Below are 16,181 nucleotides of genomic sequence, written 5' to 3'. Positions count from 1 at the left end.
CGAGACCAGCCTGGCCTCCATGGTGAAACCCCATCTCTACTAAAAATACAAAAATTAGCTGGTGTGGTGGCCTGTGCTTGTAATCCTAGCTATTCGCAAGGCTGAGGTAGGAGAATCACTTGAACCTGGGAGGCAGAGGTTGCAGTGAGCCAAGATTGCACCACTGCACTCTAGCCTGTGGGTGACAGAGCAAGACTCTGTCTCAAAAAAAAAAAAAAAAAAAAAGAAAAAAGAAAAAGAAAAAAAAAGTACTCGGTGGTATATTATGTATCTAGACATCTCTGTGAATAGTCTGTTCCTGAAACAACCCTCTTCTGACTCCTAGGTTACACTTTCCTTAGTACTTTCTTTTTTTTTTTTTGAGACAGAGTCTAGCTCTGTCGCCCAGGTTGGAGTGCAGTAGTGGCACCATCTCAGCTCACTGCAAGCTCCGCCTCCCGGGTTCACACCACTCTCCCATCTCAGCCGCTCGAGTTGCTGGGACTACAGGGGCCACCACGCCCGGCTAATTTTTTGTATTTTTAGTAGAGATGGGGTTTCATTGTGTTAGCCAGGATGGTCTCGATCTGCAGACCTCGTGATCCGCCCACCTCGGCCTCCCAAAGTGCTGGGATTACAGGCGTGAGCCACCGCACCCAGCCAGTACTTTCTTTCTTTGTTTTGGTTATCACTCCTTCTCGATTGTATCTCTTCTTGAGTCTCTTAAAATATTTTACTTTCAAGGTCCTACCCTTGGCCTACTCATCTACTCAAAAGGCTTCAGCAACTATATACCCACTGATTCTGATATTCCCCTTGGACCTCACTCCAGAGTTTTCCAGCTAATTCTGCACAGTGGGAAACTTTCCAGGCAAATACCGTGCCCCAAACTAGAATGAAGTCCAACTACTAAATCTCCTCCTCTTTCTACACATCCTCTGTCTATTTAAACAGCAGCTAATATGAAACAGGAAATTTGTATTTGTCAGGCACCATGCTAAATACTTTAAGAAGATTGTTTTACTCAATCCTCATAACATTTCTTTGAAATGATTGCTCTTATTAACCCCATATGACAGGGGAGGAAGTCAAAGCACATGGAGCTCACATGGCTACTTGGCCGAGGTCATGTATCTTGTAAATTGTAGGGCCTGTATTTCACACTAGGCTGTCACACTGAGACAGACTTCAGGACTTACTCACTTCATTCTTCATCCATGAGGTCTTCCAAGTTAAAAAGCTGAAAGTCATCCTTCTATCTACTGTGTTCAATTTTTCTTTAAGTCTACTTGATCCAATTTTAGATATGCCTTTCATATCAGGTTCCTGCTTTCCGGCTTGTGCTGATTCTCATTATTTGCTGCCCACAAAATTGCAAATTGCATACAGTATCTGTCCCTAGCACCCACATCTTCCATCTTCAGTATATGCTCCAAAGCACCATCACCATTACATTAAAAAAAAAAAAAAAAAAAAAAAAAAATATGAAAAAAAAAAAAAAAAACTGATGAACAAAGCAAACAACAAATATTAGCAACCCAATCCTCAACACTAAAATGAATCCAACAAACTGTGGCTGGCTCTTAGCTGGCCAGCAGAGAAGTAAGTTCCTTCTCAATTCATCACCTGCCTTTTCTACCCTGTTGCATTTCCTGCATCTCCTTCCCGCCCCCACTCCCCATTTCATCTTCAATTCTAGCTATGCCAGGTGTCTCATAGCCCCCACTTTGTTGCTTGACACTTCCTGTCATTTTGCCTTTGTTCATGGAGCTCCCTCTTCCTGCAAGGCCATTGTCTGTGCTCTTCTTTCTCAACTCTCAAATCTCTGCTCAAAGGTCAGTTATTTTTAGAACTTTCTCAAGAAAGTAACAATGCTCTTGCTACAGTAACTTGACATTGTTATGTGCACATGCCTCATAAATTCATTTTTTTTTTTGTATACATCAAAGAGTGGATATATACTATGTGTCAGGGATTAGAGGAGAGGCTGGAGACCCTGGGAAGATTCAGATATCATCCTGCTCTTATGGAATTCCCACTAAGAGCACACTGAATTACCTTTTTCTGCTTAAGCTTCTGTCTCACCATTTCCATAATAGCCTATATGCCACCAAAGCCTTGAATGTGACGGTACAAGTGTAAGTAAGACATGTTTTCTCACCTACATAGGTTTATAGTCTCAGTAGGTCGTTAACATAAATAACATTAATGATAATAAAAGCGTTGCTTAATGTCATAAGACAAAGCAGGGTGTAAATTCAATTCCCCTTCTCCTTCTCCTCCTCCTCCTCCTCCTCCTTCTTCTTCTCCTCCTCCTCCTCCTCCTCCTTCCTCTTCTTCCTCTTCCTCTTCCTTCTTCTTCTTTCTCCTACTTCCCCTTTCTAGTTGCAGTTGAGAACAATTGTTAATAGCATTTAGGATTAATGATGGAGATAAATATTTTTTAGATCTTTATGGGAAATGGAATAATATTTATTAGGATAAGCACTGACCTAAGCTTAGAGATATGAGCAATATTGTTAAATGAGTTCCCCTATTACCAGAATTTCCTACCCTATCCAACTTTTCATTTCAACCACTCAAATGCCATGTGGTCAAAGGACCATTTACCTACTGTTAAAGCTAGTGTTATACCTCTGCAATGATTACTAGAGCGTCTGATAGCCAGATGACTTGATATGCTTTGAATCAATACTTGGCTATTGACTTCCCCATAGAAGAAGCACTACATCAGCCTTGGAAGAAGAAGAAAGCTGACATCCTTCTGCAAAGCTGGAAAATGAGCTAAAGGGCATTGTTAGGATGTCAGAGAGGCTACACTATTGAAAAGGGATTGGCAAAGGCTGAAAAATGGTGCAAAGACCCTGAGCAGGGCACATGTGATTGTCATCAGAGATAAATATCGAGAAGATCAAGGAAAAGTGCTTGTATCACTTACTGGGTCTGTTCAATGTGACAGTAACCACTAAATTCATAGTCTAATGAATCAAATGTACTTTCAAAAAGTACTTGTTAAATGAAAAAACAAAATTCTGTGGAAGTAATCTTATTCCTATAATACAAGTCATCTGAAAAAAAAATTCTTTTTAATCTGAAACTCACAATAAGGGTCAATAATAATCTCTATTTTAGTATGCCACTGTGTTAGTAAAAATATATGTAAAATAGTTTTATAAGTTGTAGTAAACAATAATGGCAGAGAAGGTAAAACAAAATCTAAGAAAATAGTGATCAGAGTGTAAACTGTAAGAAGAGTTTAGGAAAACAAGTTGGAAATATGGATCAAGATTCTTAAAACTATTCAGAACTTTTGACTCAATAAAGCAGTTTCTGAGGTTTGTTTAAGTGAGCCATAGAACTTGTGGTATTGGATAATAATTAAATACAAACATGCTCAACATAGTTCTGGTTACAATAATAAATATTTAGAAACAACACAGGTCCTCTGCCTCTCCCACCAAAATAGGAAAGACAAGGAAAAACATTAAGATGGTTGAATATAGAAAAAAAAAGTCTTGGGCTATTTATTTTTGGGGTTCTTAAAATCATATTTATAGGTATGGCAGTAGCATGTGAAAAGCTCTAGTTATAATGGTAAGTGTGTTTCAGTATTCTCTGGGGAAAGTGCTTTATAGGAATCCCATGTGGCCTTCAGGAATGAATGACTAGTGCAAATCACGTTTTGTTTTGTTTTGTTTTGAGCCAGGCAAGTTCTGCATTGTCCCAGCACACAGCATATATATGTCTACTATCGTGTCTTAGCCCTTGACAGTCTGTTTTCGACAAACCTCCCTTTTCCTTTTGTCTATTTCAATTTTAGAAGTCCTCCAAGTCATTCTACTTCCTTCCATAATGCTTTCACGATTATTCTAGAACACAAAAACTCTCTTATCTCTATCTCTCAGTCTTCTAGAACTGTATTTTCAATTATGATCTCACACTGTTCTACTGTGTCTTAAGCAATATGAAGGAGGTCATGAATGTCCCATCACCAAGTTTGTAATATGGAAGTTTACAAATGCCTTGCTTGTTTGAAGGTATAAATAAGATGCAGGATTTAGCATCTGGCATCAACAGGCAAATTCCCTTGGTTTAAAGCCTAACCCCTACCATTTACTAGATATGAGACCTTGTGGAATTTATATAAGCTTTCTGGGCCTCAATGTTCTCATCTGTAAAATGGAGATAATAACACTATGCATATCCCTTTACTGTTATGCTGTACTGATATCTATCTATCTATCTATCTATCTATCTATCTATCTATCTATGCCCTAATATCTCACAATCAAAAATCTGCTCCTTTTAATCTTAATTTGGATTCTTAGTAAAGTAGATATGATATACCATGACCAAAATATACCCTGAGTACTTAGAAGCGTGGCTTTGATTATACAACCTCTGAACTTGCACACTGTATTCAACTAATAACCATGGTATCTATCTCTGGGAGTTGAAAGGCATTGAACTTGGTTGGGTTGCCAGGGATTGATCTGGTAGACTGCAAACACTGTTTTTATTCAGTTACTCCTCTGGAGAATAGGACACCACTTTCAGAGAAATTTTCTAACCATAACAACTTACAAACATCATATGATAGTCTCCAATGGCACTTTATGGGGTAGATTTCCTCTTCATATGGGAAAGCTGCCACAGATGGGACAGAAATTGCTCACACATTCATCATCTTTTTCTTAAAAAGGTGTGGTTTTGAATGATGTATGTTTGAAAAGTGACCAAACTAGCATATCCAAGTCCCTTATGTATCATCAAGTAAGGATAAAAAGAAATTAAGACTGACTGAAGATATCTCTACTTTCGACAACAGCATGCTGTGTCTACACACTTCGGGAATTTCCATTTTGTTATTCCTTAGAGAGTCCATTGTGCCCACCTCACCCATGACCTCTCTTGTCCACAAAGGCTGGACAAAAAGCAGTTAATCCTATCTGTCCTAAGTCCATCCTCTTGCTTCACATTTACTAGAAAGCACCAGCATTGAGGAGGGAAAGACTATTTCTGAAGAGCTTGACAAAACTAAGAGAATACTCAAGACATTATTATAAATAATTTATTAATCCAAAGGGTTTTTATTTCTTATTTCAACTGTGGCCAATTCCTCAGTAAAACATCTCTCAACACAGCAAGGAATCTGTCATTTCCACAAGTGCAGAATTTCAGGCCTATTTGTTTTTGTTTTTGCCAGAGAGTGCCCTGTGTGCCATCTTCTGCACTGCAGAAGCTCTCACCTGGCCTGTGAGTGCGACCCATGCTTGCTGAGAGGGAGACACAAGCTTGCTGATGAAATCACTTGGTTTGCAAAATGACTAAAAACAATGGTCCTCACCCAACTGGGGGAGAGGGAAATTAGTTAGAGGGAGGACAAATATTTGAATTGCACGAAGTACTAAGGTGTGCTTGCCAAATGTCACAATTATTCAAGGGATTTTGATTGGTTCTGGCTGGGTGCCCAGAAGCGAGATAGAGTTTCACAAAGTTGCAGCCTACAGTGTAGGCATTGAGCAATTTCACAGAAAAGGAAATAGGAAGGTGTTTAAAAAAATGATATTTTAAGCTTTTGTGTGTTGAGTCTCCTGCTCATCGGGCTTGACAGTGTTCCTTTAAAACCAGCACCTCACCTCCATTGATTTTCAACTTCACACTTTTTTTTTTAAAGCTCGACATCTTCTATTTTTAGCCTGATGGATGAAGTAAATTAAAGGAGAACAGTATCCATAGAGATGAACTCCTCAAAAAATTGTTAAATTACTTTTGGAGAAAGTGAGCGGAATAAGCTTTAACAGTCACAGGAATGTTGTAATGTGATTTGGCTGAAATTAGGGTTGCTGTGACTTAAACCTTCATGTTTCCCTTGTCTTGCTATTAAATTGATGGCCATTTAAGTTGTCTCTGAACTTCTTATAGCAGCACTGACATTACAATCTGGATAGCCTTATGTGGGTCCTGCAGTGTTTCTCTATAGGTATATATTGTTCTTGGCTATTTGGTGATAATATTTTTGGAACCAGACTTAAAACTTAGAAATTGGTGTTTACTGGGACTCTTAGATAAAAACACCTAATTTTAGCCTTAGATGAACCCAGAAGAATTCATTAGTTTTTCTTCCTAGGACCTGCAAAAAAATAAAAGGATTCCCGAAGTGATAAAATCATACACATATTCACATATAAGAACTAGGTAAAGGCCAGGCACGATGGCTCACGCCTGTAATCCCAGCACTTTGGGAGTTCGAGGCAGGAGGATCCCGAGGTCAGGAGATAGAGACCACTGTAGCTAGCATGGTGAAACCCCGTCTCTACTGAAAATATAAAAAATTAGCCAGGCGTGGTGGCGGGCACCTGTAGTCTCAGCTACTTGGGAGGCTGAGGCAAGAGAATGGCATGAACCCAGGAGGCGGAGGTTGCAGTGAGCCGAGATAGCACCACTGCACTCCAGCCTGGGCGACAGAGTGAGACTCCACGTCAAAAAGAAAAGAAAAGAAAAGAAAAAAAGAGCTAGGTAAAATTTAAACTCAATCTCTGTTATTCCAGTGTTCTTTTCACTGTTCTAAATTTCTTTTAATTTTATTTTATTTTAATTTTGTGGGTGCAGAGTAGGTGTATATGTTTATGGGGTACACGAGATATTTTGGTACTGGCATACAATGCATAATAATCACTTCATAGAAAATTGGGTATTCATCCCCTCAAGCATTTATCCTTTGTGGTATGAACAATCCAATGATACTCTTCTAGTTACTTTGAATTCTACATTTTTCAGTAGAAAACTTTTAATAAGATTTTTTTAAATAAAGCCAAACAATTTTTGTTTGTTTCTGTAGGCAACTAACAGCAATAACCACATACCCCTGATGACCAGTGGACTACAGGACTAGTTCTTCTCTAATTTGATCAGACTTCCCTATGGACATCATCAGTGAATCCTGCTTTGAAGGAATGGAGGAGGCTAAGGAATGGCTGAGAGGTCTTTAAGGATGAGAATATCAATCTCACTTATCTTTGCTCGGTCTGGTTCCAGCCCTATTGACATCTACCATGTTCTTTCTGAATCTCCAAGTGCCAGCCCAACAACAGCAGGCACTTAAGAAAAACTGACGAGAACTGTCCCAGAATGATAGTTCTCACTGGAGTCCTCAGAATAGCTCCAGGCCTTGGCTCTACTCTTACGTCTAGAAAATGTTTATCTTAGCCTGCTACCTTCTAAGCCAATTTCAAATTTCTAATTTTTCATGAAATGCTCTACAATTCCACACAGTGCTTTCAGAAGTATCTTTCTCAATCACACTTACAGTCCATAGTTGGGCATACATTTCTCTGACTGGCAAACTTTCTATACTTTTTCATGTGTTTTCCCCCACCCATGGTCTCAATAAGACTATACAATTATAAAAATCAGGGCTGGGCCGGGCCCAATGGCTCACACCTGTGATCCCAGAGCTTTGGGAGGCTGAGGCAGGTGGATCATGAGGTCAGGAGTTCAAGGCCACCCTGGCCAACACGGTGAAACCCCGTCTCTACTAAAAATACAAAATTTAGCCAGGTGTGGTGGCAGGTGCCTGTAATCCCAACTACTCTGGAGGCTGAGGCAGGAGAATCACTTGAAACCAGGAGACGGAGGTTGCAGTGAGCAAAGATCGAGTCACTGCACTCCAGCCTGGGCAACAAGAGCAAAACTCTCTCTCTCCAAAAAAAAAAATAATAATTAATTAAAAAAATCAAGGCTCATATTCTTTACTTGTTTTCTATCTCTCACTCCTTATCCTGTGTATACCCCCTAGCCTACCTCTGTCTCACCTCTTACCACTGCTCCTCACCTTCAGCACCCTCCAGCCATCTGGAACCATTGGAAAATTCTGATTTTCCCCAGAGCAGAGGACCCGTGTGCTTTATGTCTCCGTTTGTTTCTTTGCTTCTGAGTATCCTTTTTCTTTCCTTCTTCCTTTCTTCCTTTCTTTCTTTCTTTCTTCCTCTTTTCCTCTCTTCCTCTCTTCCTCTCTTTCTCTCTCTCTCTCTCTCTCTCTCTCTCTCTCTCTCTCTCTCTTTCTTTCTTTTTTTTGTTTCTTGTTTTCTCCCATATTTCTACAACAAGGTCAGCTCAGGTCTTCTATTTGAAGTCTCCCTAACACTGGCCTTGACAGGCAGTCATTAGCACTTATCATCAATATTCAGGTTCTGTTTTCTCCCATTCCATGGTAAAAATTACACCTCAGCCCCTATTGAAGTTGAGTGTGCCCACATGGTTTTATTTGGCCAATAGAATGTGAGTGGAACTAATGTTTTCTACTTCCAAGTAGAAGCTTTGAAAAGCTAGTGCATGCTTCCCTGTGCTTCCCTCCCTGTGTTTCCTCTTACTACAGCAACCTTCCAGATAATAGAACTTAGTTACCATCTAAGAATGAGGACAAGTTGGAAGAAGGGCCTCTGTCATGCTTGATGGACTTGTGACACAGGCATGGCATGGACCTTGTTACTTAGACCACAGAGATGTTAGTTGGTTTATTACAGCAGCCTAACAACTCATCAAGACAATGCAATTGACTTAATAGCTCCCTCTTGTGTGCCTACAGCACCTTCCCTTGCTTCCACCTTAAACTTATTCAACTGTATTGTCATGATCCCATTTCCTGTCTGTTTTGCTGGTAGACCATAAACTCCACAAGAATATGGCTTGTATCCATGCATCCTCTGTGCCCAACAAAGTGTTTGGTATATAATAACCTCTTAAAACACACATGTTGAATGAGTCAATAAAACATGCCTACCCCATGCTAAATAGATCCTGAAGTTAACAATGGTATTCCTGGAGTTTTGCCCATCCCATCAGGAGCAAATGCTCAATCTACTCACAGTTGTGGCAGGTGGCACCAGTGTAACTTGTGTCACTGCAGTTACAATAGAAGGTGGTCCAGGACTGGGAGCAGCTTCCTCCATGTTCACAGTAGTTTGGCAAACACCTAATGAAAGAAAACATAAATGAAAAGAACCAAATCAATGGACAGAAAGGGGAAAGCAAAAATGCCTCATATCCAACTGCCTCAATTAATAGTAGATATTGATTTGCTATACTCCCATACCTAAGGCAGGTTGAATGACGTCAAAATAGTAAGAATATTACAGTTTTACCACAAAAGGTAGAATCACCTTGCATTACTGGGCAATTAAAGTTTCAGAACTGATGTAGGTATTTAAGTTAAGAATGTTATTATTAAGGCAAATCCATGTTGACTTAAAGTTCATTTGAAGCGGCCAGAATTTGTAAGGTTTTTCACTTACCAAAAAAATAAAATGTATAAAGATAATCATTTTACATTTTTTTAATGGTTTTGCATTTTTAAAGGAGAGGCAGATAATTGAGGTCATTGTCCTCATGCTTCTTTTCTGGGGAATGACCAGGTACCTATTTTAAACTGCACAAAGACAACATGAAATTAGAAAAGATGACACTCGTGCATCTAAAATGCAAGGATACTTCATCATTTGTAAAAGTATACATGCTATTTTCAAAACAAAGGCTTCACTACTTAAGGTCAAAATAATATGGCTATTCTGAAAATATTTTACGACACACATTAAAAACTCTATAAAATATTTATATAATTTGAATCAGCAATCACACTGAGATGACTCTTTCTTAAGGCTATTGTTCAAAATATGAAAAATATATATGCTAATTGGTGTTATTCACAATGATGCCATTCATAATGGTGAATCGACGTAAGTGTCCAACATTAGAAAATTACTCAGGAAATCTGTAGTACATAAAATAATAAAACTACAACAAATGATGTGGACAAAAATGATTATAACAGACCCGGAGTAGACTAAGTAAAAGTTTAACATACGAAGCATGAACACAACCAAATAAAACACAGCCTTTATAAATTTCAAAAATAGTGGAAAGGAAAAATCTTTAGAATTAGTCGGGCTTAACAGGAGTGGAGATAACGTTTATTCCATATAGAAATCACAGACTTTCGGGAGACATGTATCTGAGTTCAAATCCCATTTACTACATGGTGCCTTTGGGTTATTCTTTGCACCTCTTATACTGCTGCCATTAAGAGATAACCTGGCTGGTGCTCAGTAAATGTAGTGAATAAAATTAAGAGTAAAAACAATGATACGTATCATAATTTTGAAAACAACTCTTTCTTTTTTTTTTTTTTTTTTTTTTTTTTGAGACGGAGTCTCGCTCTGTGGCGCATGCATGAGAGATGCGGAGTGCTCGGATCATTCTCAAGCCCCTATGCAAGCTCCCGAGCCCCCGGGTTTACGCCCATTCTCCGCCTCAGCAGCACGGAGAGGGCTGGGGTGACTACAGGCGCTCGCCACCCTCGCCCGGCTCGTTTTTTGTTAATTTTATTCAAGCTCGAGACGTCACGTTATCAGTCGTCGTTCACTAGTGCTATTTTGAAGGGTACTCGCGGAACTCTCCATGACCTACTTCGTGATCCGCCGTCTTGGCCTCCCAAAGTGCTGTGTGATACAGGCTTGAGCTCACCGCGCGCCCGGTTGAAAACAATCTTTATAGGGCCTGAGAGAGTACAGGAGAGTAAGTTCCGTGAATTTAAAAAGAAAGAAGGTGCAAACAATGAAGTTACAGAAGTGGTATGTAATACAATAAATGGGTTCATTGTGACGCCACTAAGAATCTGAGGCAAGCAAAAGTGAGATGATTTACTCTGACTGCCCTATATAGGTAGGAAAGCCTCCAGCAATGATTGTTTCCAAGCCCAGAAACGAATATTCCTGCATATGTTCAGACACATTATTAGAAATTTTCTGCTCAGCACAGCAAACATACAATTGTGCTGACGGGGCTTATGTTTGGCAAAAGCTTGCTGATAACTCTATGGTATTCAATGATAGCCTAAAGTACAGGAAAGATTTAAATGAAGGGCCCATAGTTTTGCTATGGAATGTATTCACACAAAACAGCCAAACAAACAAACAACAAAACAGTGGTCCTCTCTCTATTCAAATGCTACCTCTCCTCTTTATTCCCACCCACTCTCCTGGACTCGATGGAGAGGAAGGGCCGCAGGCTTCTCACTTGGGTAACTCGGAGATCCTGTCCTGCTCTATGCCTGTTCTCGGAGCGAAGTTCCAAAAACTTAGACCCCTGATGTCCTCATCCAAGTAAGGATCTCTTTCTGCAGGCATGTCCTGAGGAGATCCGGGGGGCTAGCACTGTTCTGAATGCCCCCTGTCCCCACACCCTGTTTTCTTTCACATCCTGGCATCTCCCTGCTTCTGAAATACTGCTTCTCCTGCAGTTTACCTTTTGCCATAATTTCCTCTTCTGAAGCTGCCCAGTTTTTCCATGACCTTTCCACACCTCCTTTTGCCCCTCCCATCCCCTTCCGCACAGCACACACGTAAACGCACACAGAGATTTCCATAATGAGCAAATGGTAGTATTATTGCTGCCCTCCCGCAACAAGAAAGAAATTGCCTTAAGAAAGAAAAACGGAACAAAGCACACTCAATAGGAGCTTATTCTGTAGTTCTGTTGTTTCGGGCCCCAAGAAAGTTCAGGGTTGCCTTTGTTTGGTGGCTGAAACTATAAAATAAAAAACCCAGACATTCTCAGTGGTCATGTTTTCAGACATAAGAAAGTTTGTCTGCAGTGAAAGAGAAACAGAATAAAAATATATGCTGACATGCAGCATGCGGCAAAAAAGGGACATGCCAACACTGTGTGGTCGGTCCCGGCTGTTCTTGAGACTTCACTGCACCCATGAACTTCCTGAGGGCTGGCTATTTTCATCTATATTGGATTCTGTGAAATAGCCCAACCCTTCTCCAGGAAAATCCTCATTGCGATTAGGCTAGTTCAAGCTGGCATTCTCTTACTTTCAACTAACAGAATTTTAACTTTGAGTAAGAAAGAATATTCCTGTAATTACAAAAGAAAAGAAACACTTTCCGCACTTTAATCTTTTTTTTTTTTTTGAAATGAAGTCTTGCTCTGTCACCCAGGCTGGAGTGCAGTGGGCAAGATCTAAGCCCACTGCAACCTCCACCTCCTGGATTCCAGTGATTCTCCTGCCTTAGCCTCCCGAGTAACTGGGATTACAGGCGCCTGTCATCATACTTGGCTAATTTTTGTATTTTTAGTAGAGACGGGGTTTAGCCATCTCAACTATGGGTTGGCCAGGCTGGTCTGGAACTCCTGACCTCAGGTGATCCACCCGCCTCAGCCTCTCAAAGTGCTGGGATTACAGGCATGAGCCACACAGCACCTGCTCCACTTTAAATAGTTCTAAAACAAAAGGTTACAAAATCTACTTTGGCATGTAGGGAGAAGGGTTTAGGCAAAAGCTCTAAGAAATCTCTGGTCACTTAGAACACATCTTTAATATGCCTCACACAGACCTTATTTTGCAGTGATAAACTCAATTTACCAATAAAAATGTAGAAACTATATTTTTATTAACTTACTAGAAATTTATTTGTCTATGGTCACTCAGAAAACCAATGATGCTTTCCTGGAAGGGTAAAAGAGTACTTGAGTAAGGAAAAATCTAGTTTTCCCAGAATGAGAAAGAAAAAAAAAATACTAATAAATGAGCACTAGGAGAACTGCCTTCAAGCTTGGTTCATTTTGGTTCAATGCACACTGTGATTAGAAAACCTCATCTGTAAAATAGACGCTTGAGATAAAAGATGCGAAACACCAATTTTCTTATTTAAAAAGGGCAGTTTTACAAGTATAGTTGCCCTGTTCTTTAATCAGTTCGTTTTAAATGGGCTTTTGTTTCTTTCTCTCTCTATGTGGCATAAACGGAACATCGAAGACATTAGCGCAGAAAAAGACCCATCATAGAACTGGCAAGTGAAAAGAGTCAGTTAAGTGTGAGGGCACTCGCTCTTTTAGGTGTTAGGCTCTTAATCCCAACTGCTAGGAGATAAACACATTGAACGTCTGTCTTCTAAAATCCTAACGATATTGCATCTGTAACTGCATGTGGATGGATGTGACTTCCTTTGGTGCACAATGTTTAACAAAGGAAGCTTTCGGCATGGACACAATGGCTTTCCTCTTACTCCCGAAAGCCCAGATAATCTAGCATGGTGATGTGTCCCCGGAAAAACTCAGATGGTGTGGCAGACACATTGGAAGCCGTTAGCTTCTGTATAAAAGCAGAATGTGCATTATCTTAACGGAAATGAGAGAAAGGGTTGAAAGAAAGAGAACAGATAGAAATGAAAGGAGAAAAAAAAAGTCAGAGGGTCAGAAGTCTTTATAATGTTTATCCAAATAAAAATTTCTTCCAAAAGAGAAGGATCATTGCTAGGTGGGGCTATTGACAGTCCGGGTAATAGGTAAAGTGAGAAGGTTCATCTAGAGTGGTCCATGTACCTAAGGTCACAGTCCATCCTACAGAGGTACATGGTTTGGGCCTCAAGGTGGTTGTTTTGTGTTGTGTTTGGCTGTTCATGGGAAATACGAAGAAACAGAGTATTTCTCTTTAAAGGCAAATGCACAGCAATGGAGACAGCCAAAGAAACTACTTCAGAGCAGAGAGAAGATTTTGTAGGATGTTGCGAGATGGAACCACTAGGTAGACTAGAGACAGAGATTCCTGAGTATTTAAACCCGAGTCCAATTTCAGGCATCCTGGCAAGCACAGTTTCAGCTGAACATGCTCTCTCTATATGAGCGTTAGGAAGAACAAAAGGACCCCCGCAGCTTTCCTTCAGGAAGATCAGAGTGGTTATTTCTCTGTAACTTAGCTTTAACTGGGGCCGGGCTGAAGTTTCCAGCTGGAGTGGATGAGGCCTGGGAAAAGTGTGATGAAAGCAAGAGGAATCAAGACAGTTCAGGGAAATGCAGTCTGTCGGTTTGTTTTTAATTTGGAAAGTTTCACAGAAGAAATATGAATTTTGGCTTCTTTTCAAGCAAAATAAGATGACTGAGCAAAGTCAAAGCAAATCTCATGGCTACACACAAGCGACTTCAACGTTTAGATTTGAGTTCAGTCTTTGCTGGTGAACTCCAGATTTCTCTATGCAGCTGTCTGCTGGACAGCTCCACGTGAGTATCTAATAGGTATTCCAAATTTTGTGTACCCAAACTGAACTCTCCAGTCTCCTCCCTCACCCCGCCCCGCCACCTGCTTCACCTGTGTTCTTCACTATCACAGTTGATGCCAACACCCTCCTTACCAGTATCCAGGTTCTTAAACTTGAAGATGCTCTCCTTCTCTCATAGCCTATATCCAAGATGTGAGCAATTCCTGCTGGCTGGGCCTTCAGAAGCTGTCTTGAATCTCACTACTTATCACCCCTCCCCTGATGCTGCTCTGGTCTGAGCCGCAAGCATGTTTCACCAGAATAACGGCAATTATCACCTAACTGGTCTCCCAGCTTCCATCCTTGGTCCCTTCAATTAATTTCCAACACAAGAGCAAGGGGGACCCTATTAAAAACCTAAGGTAGATCATTTTAAATACCTCTCCTCTGGCTCCCTATTTTATCTAGGACAAAAGCAATATCCTTAAAATGATCTTCCAGTTCTTATTGATCTGCTCCCCTTAACCCTCTCAACTCACTCCTACTCTTTTCCCTCTTCTACAGCTGCTCCAACCATGTTGACTTTGTTGTCCCTAAAGCACACCAGGAATGCTCCCTTGTCAGGGTTTTTGTGCTGGAATTCCCTCTACCCAGACTGTTTTTCCCCAGATATCCCCATGGCCCATGTCTCAGCTCATGTTCCTGCTCAAGTGTCACCTCAAAGAGCCCTGCCACCATCATGTTATTTAATGTTGCAAACCTTCCTCACTGTTTCCCTGGAACCTCTTTCCCTGGAATCTCTTTCCCTGCCATTTTATTTGTCTTTAGCATGTATTACCTTCTAACACATTAGATATTCTGCTTATGCATCCGTTTATGATTCAGTGTCTGTCTCTCTGAAAATGAACATTAGCTCCAGAAGAGCACTGTTTGCTGTCTGTTTGGTGCACTGACGTACTCAAAGTAGTAAGCAAGGTAGGCACTCTATAAATGGTTGTAGATTGATTGAATGAAGGGACGGACATTTCTGGGGTGCAGGCCTCTGTTAGGTAAGCCTCCTCAGTTCATCACAGCCTCGCTGACCTTCACTCATTTGCCATTACCTGCATGCTCCTGAGCAGCACAGTAAGAACTCAGTAGGAAAGAGGCAAGGCAAAGGAGCCTCATTTGTGTGTGTGTATGATTTTTTTTTTTTTTTTTTTTGTGGTGAGACAACAGTAACACAAGGAAAAAGAGCCGTCTTCTGAGCAGCCACAGGCAAGGAGCAATAGAGAGAGGGGAGAGAAACTCAGATTTCTCTGAGTGGAGAAGTAAGATAGAGACCATGAATTGGACGTTCTTTAGCGGCCACTTAGGGATGCAAGTCAGTAATGCAATTCCTTTTGATTACTTATGTCCATCGAGCTGTATTTTTGGGCCCTAACAACTTTATGGCTTAAGTATTTAGAAAGATAATTGTCCTTTAATTGGATCAGAAGCAGAACCCCTATGCATGATGCAACTTAGAGCTTTTTTTTTTTTTGAGGAGGGGGGCGGTAGAATATCTAGCATTTCTGATAAAATCTGTGTACAATTTTGATAGATTTTCATGAGATTAAAAGTCTGCTGAAAATTCAATTTACCCATCCTGCTCACCTTGATCCTTGTTACCTTTAACCGAACCTGACTTTCTGGTCTCCTCCCTCACCCTGCCCCCACTGTCTACTTCACCTGTGTTTTTCACTACCACAGTTGATGGCGATACCCTTCTTACCAGTATCTAGGTTCCCAAACTTGAAGATGCTCTCCTTTTCCCATAGCCCATATCCAAGATGTGAGCAATTCCTGCTGGCTGGGCCTTCAGAAACTGTCCTGAATCTTACTACTTATCACCCCTCCACAATGCTGCCCTAGTCTGAGCCACAAGCATCTCTCACCAGAATAACTACACTTTTCAGCTAACTGGTCTTCCGGCTTTTGTTCTCAACCCCTTCAGTTAATTCCCAACACAAGAGCGAGGGAATCCCACAAAAACCTAAGGCAGATCATATTTAAAAATACAATAACCTTAAACTAGCTTTATGACTATCTAAATAATTTTTAACCAAACATCTTTTTTTTTTCCTTGCTATAAAATACATCCACCAAGAGGAAATTTTGATCTTGATTTTCTTTAAGGCTTTT

The 16,181-nt window shown here is 40.5% G+C and overlaps 1 protein-coding gene across 3 annotated transcripts in view; it reads right to left on the bottom strand.

Moving 5' to 3' along the window:
• The window catches only part of LOC108527216 (contactin-associated protein-like 5), a 404,395-nt gene that overhangs the window by 243,111 nt on the left and 145,103 nt on the right, over window positions 1–16,181 (bottom strand). For all 3 annotated transcript variants that reach the window (XM_017868363.1, XM_017868364.1, XM_017868365.1), the window contains exon 8: window positions 8,847–8,953. In XM_017868363.1, coding sequence (XP_017723852.1) covers window positions 8,847–8,953 — 107 coding nt within the window. The remainder of the gene's footprint in view (window positions 1–8,846; window positions 8,954–16,181) is intronic.

The sequence above is a fragment of the Rhinopithecus bieti genome, unplaced genomic scaffold, assembly GCF_001698545.2.
Source record: "Rhinopithecus bieti isolate Rb0 unplaced genomic scaffold, ASM169854v2 scaffold_2453, whole genome shotgun sequence".
NCBI classification, from domain to species: Eukaryota; Metazoa; Chordata; class Mammalia; order Primates; family Cercopithecidae; genus Rhinopithecus; species Rhinopithecus bieti.
This window is presented reverse-complemented; position numbering and strand designations above follow the sequence as displayed.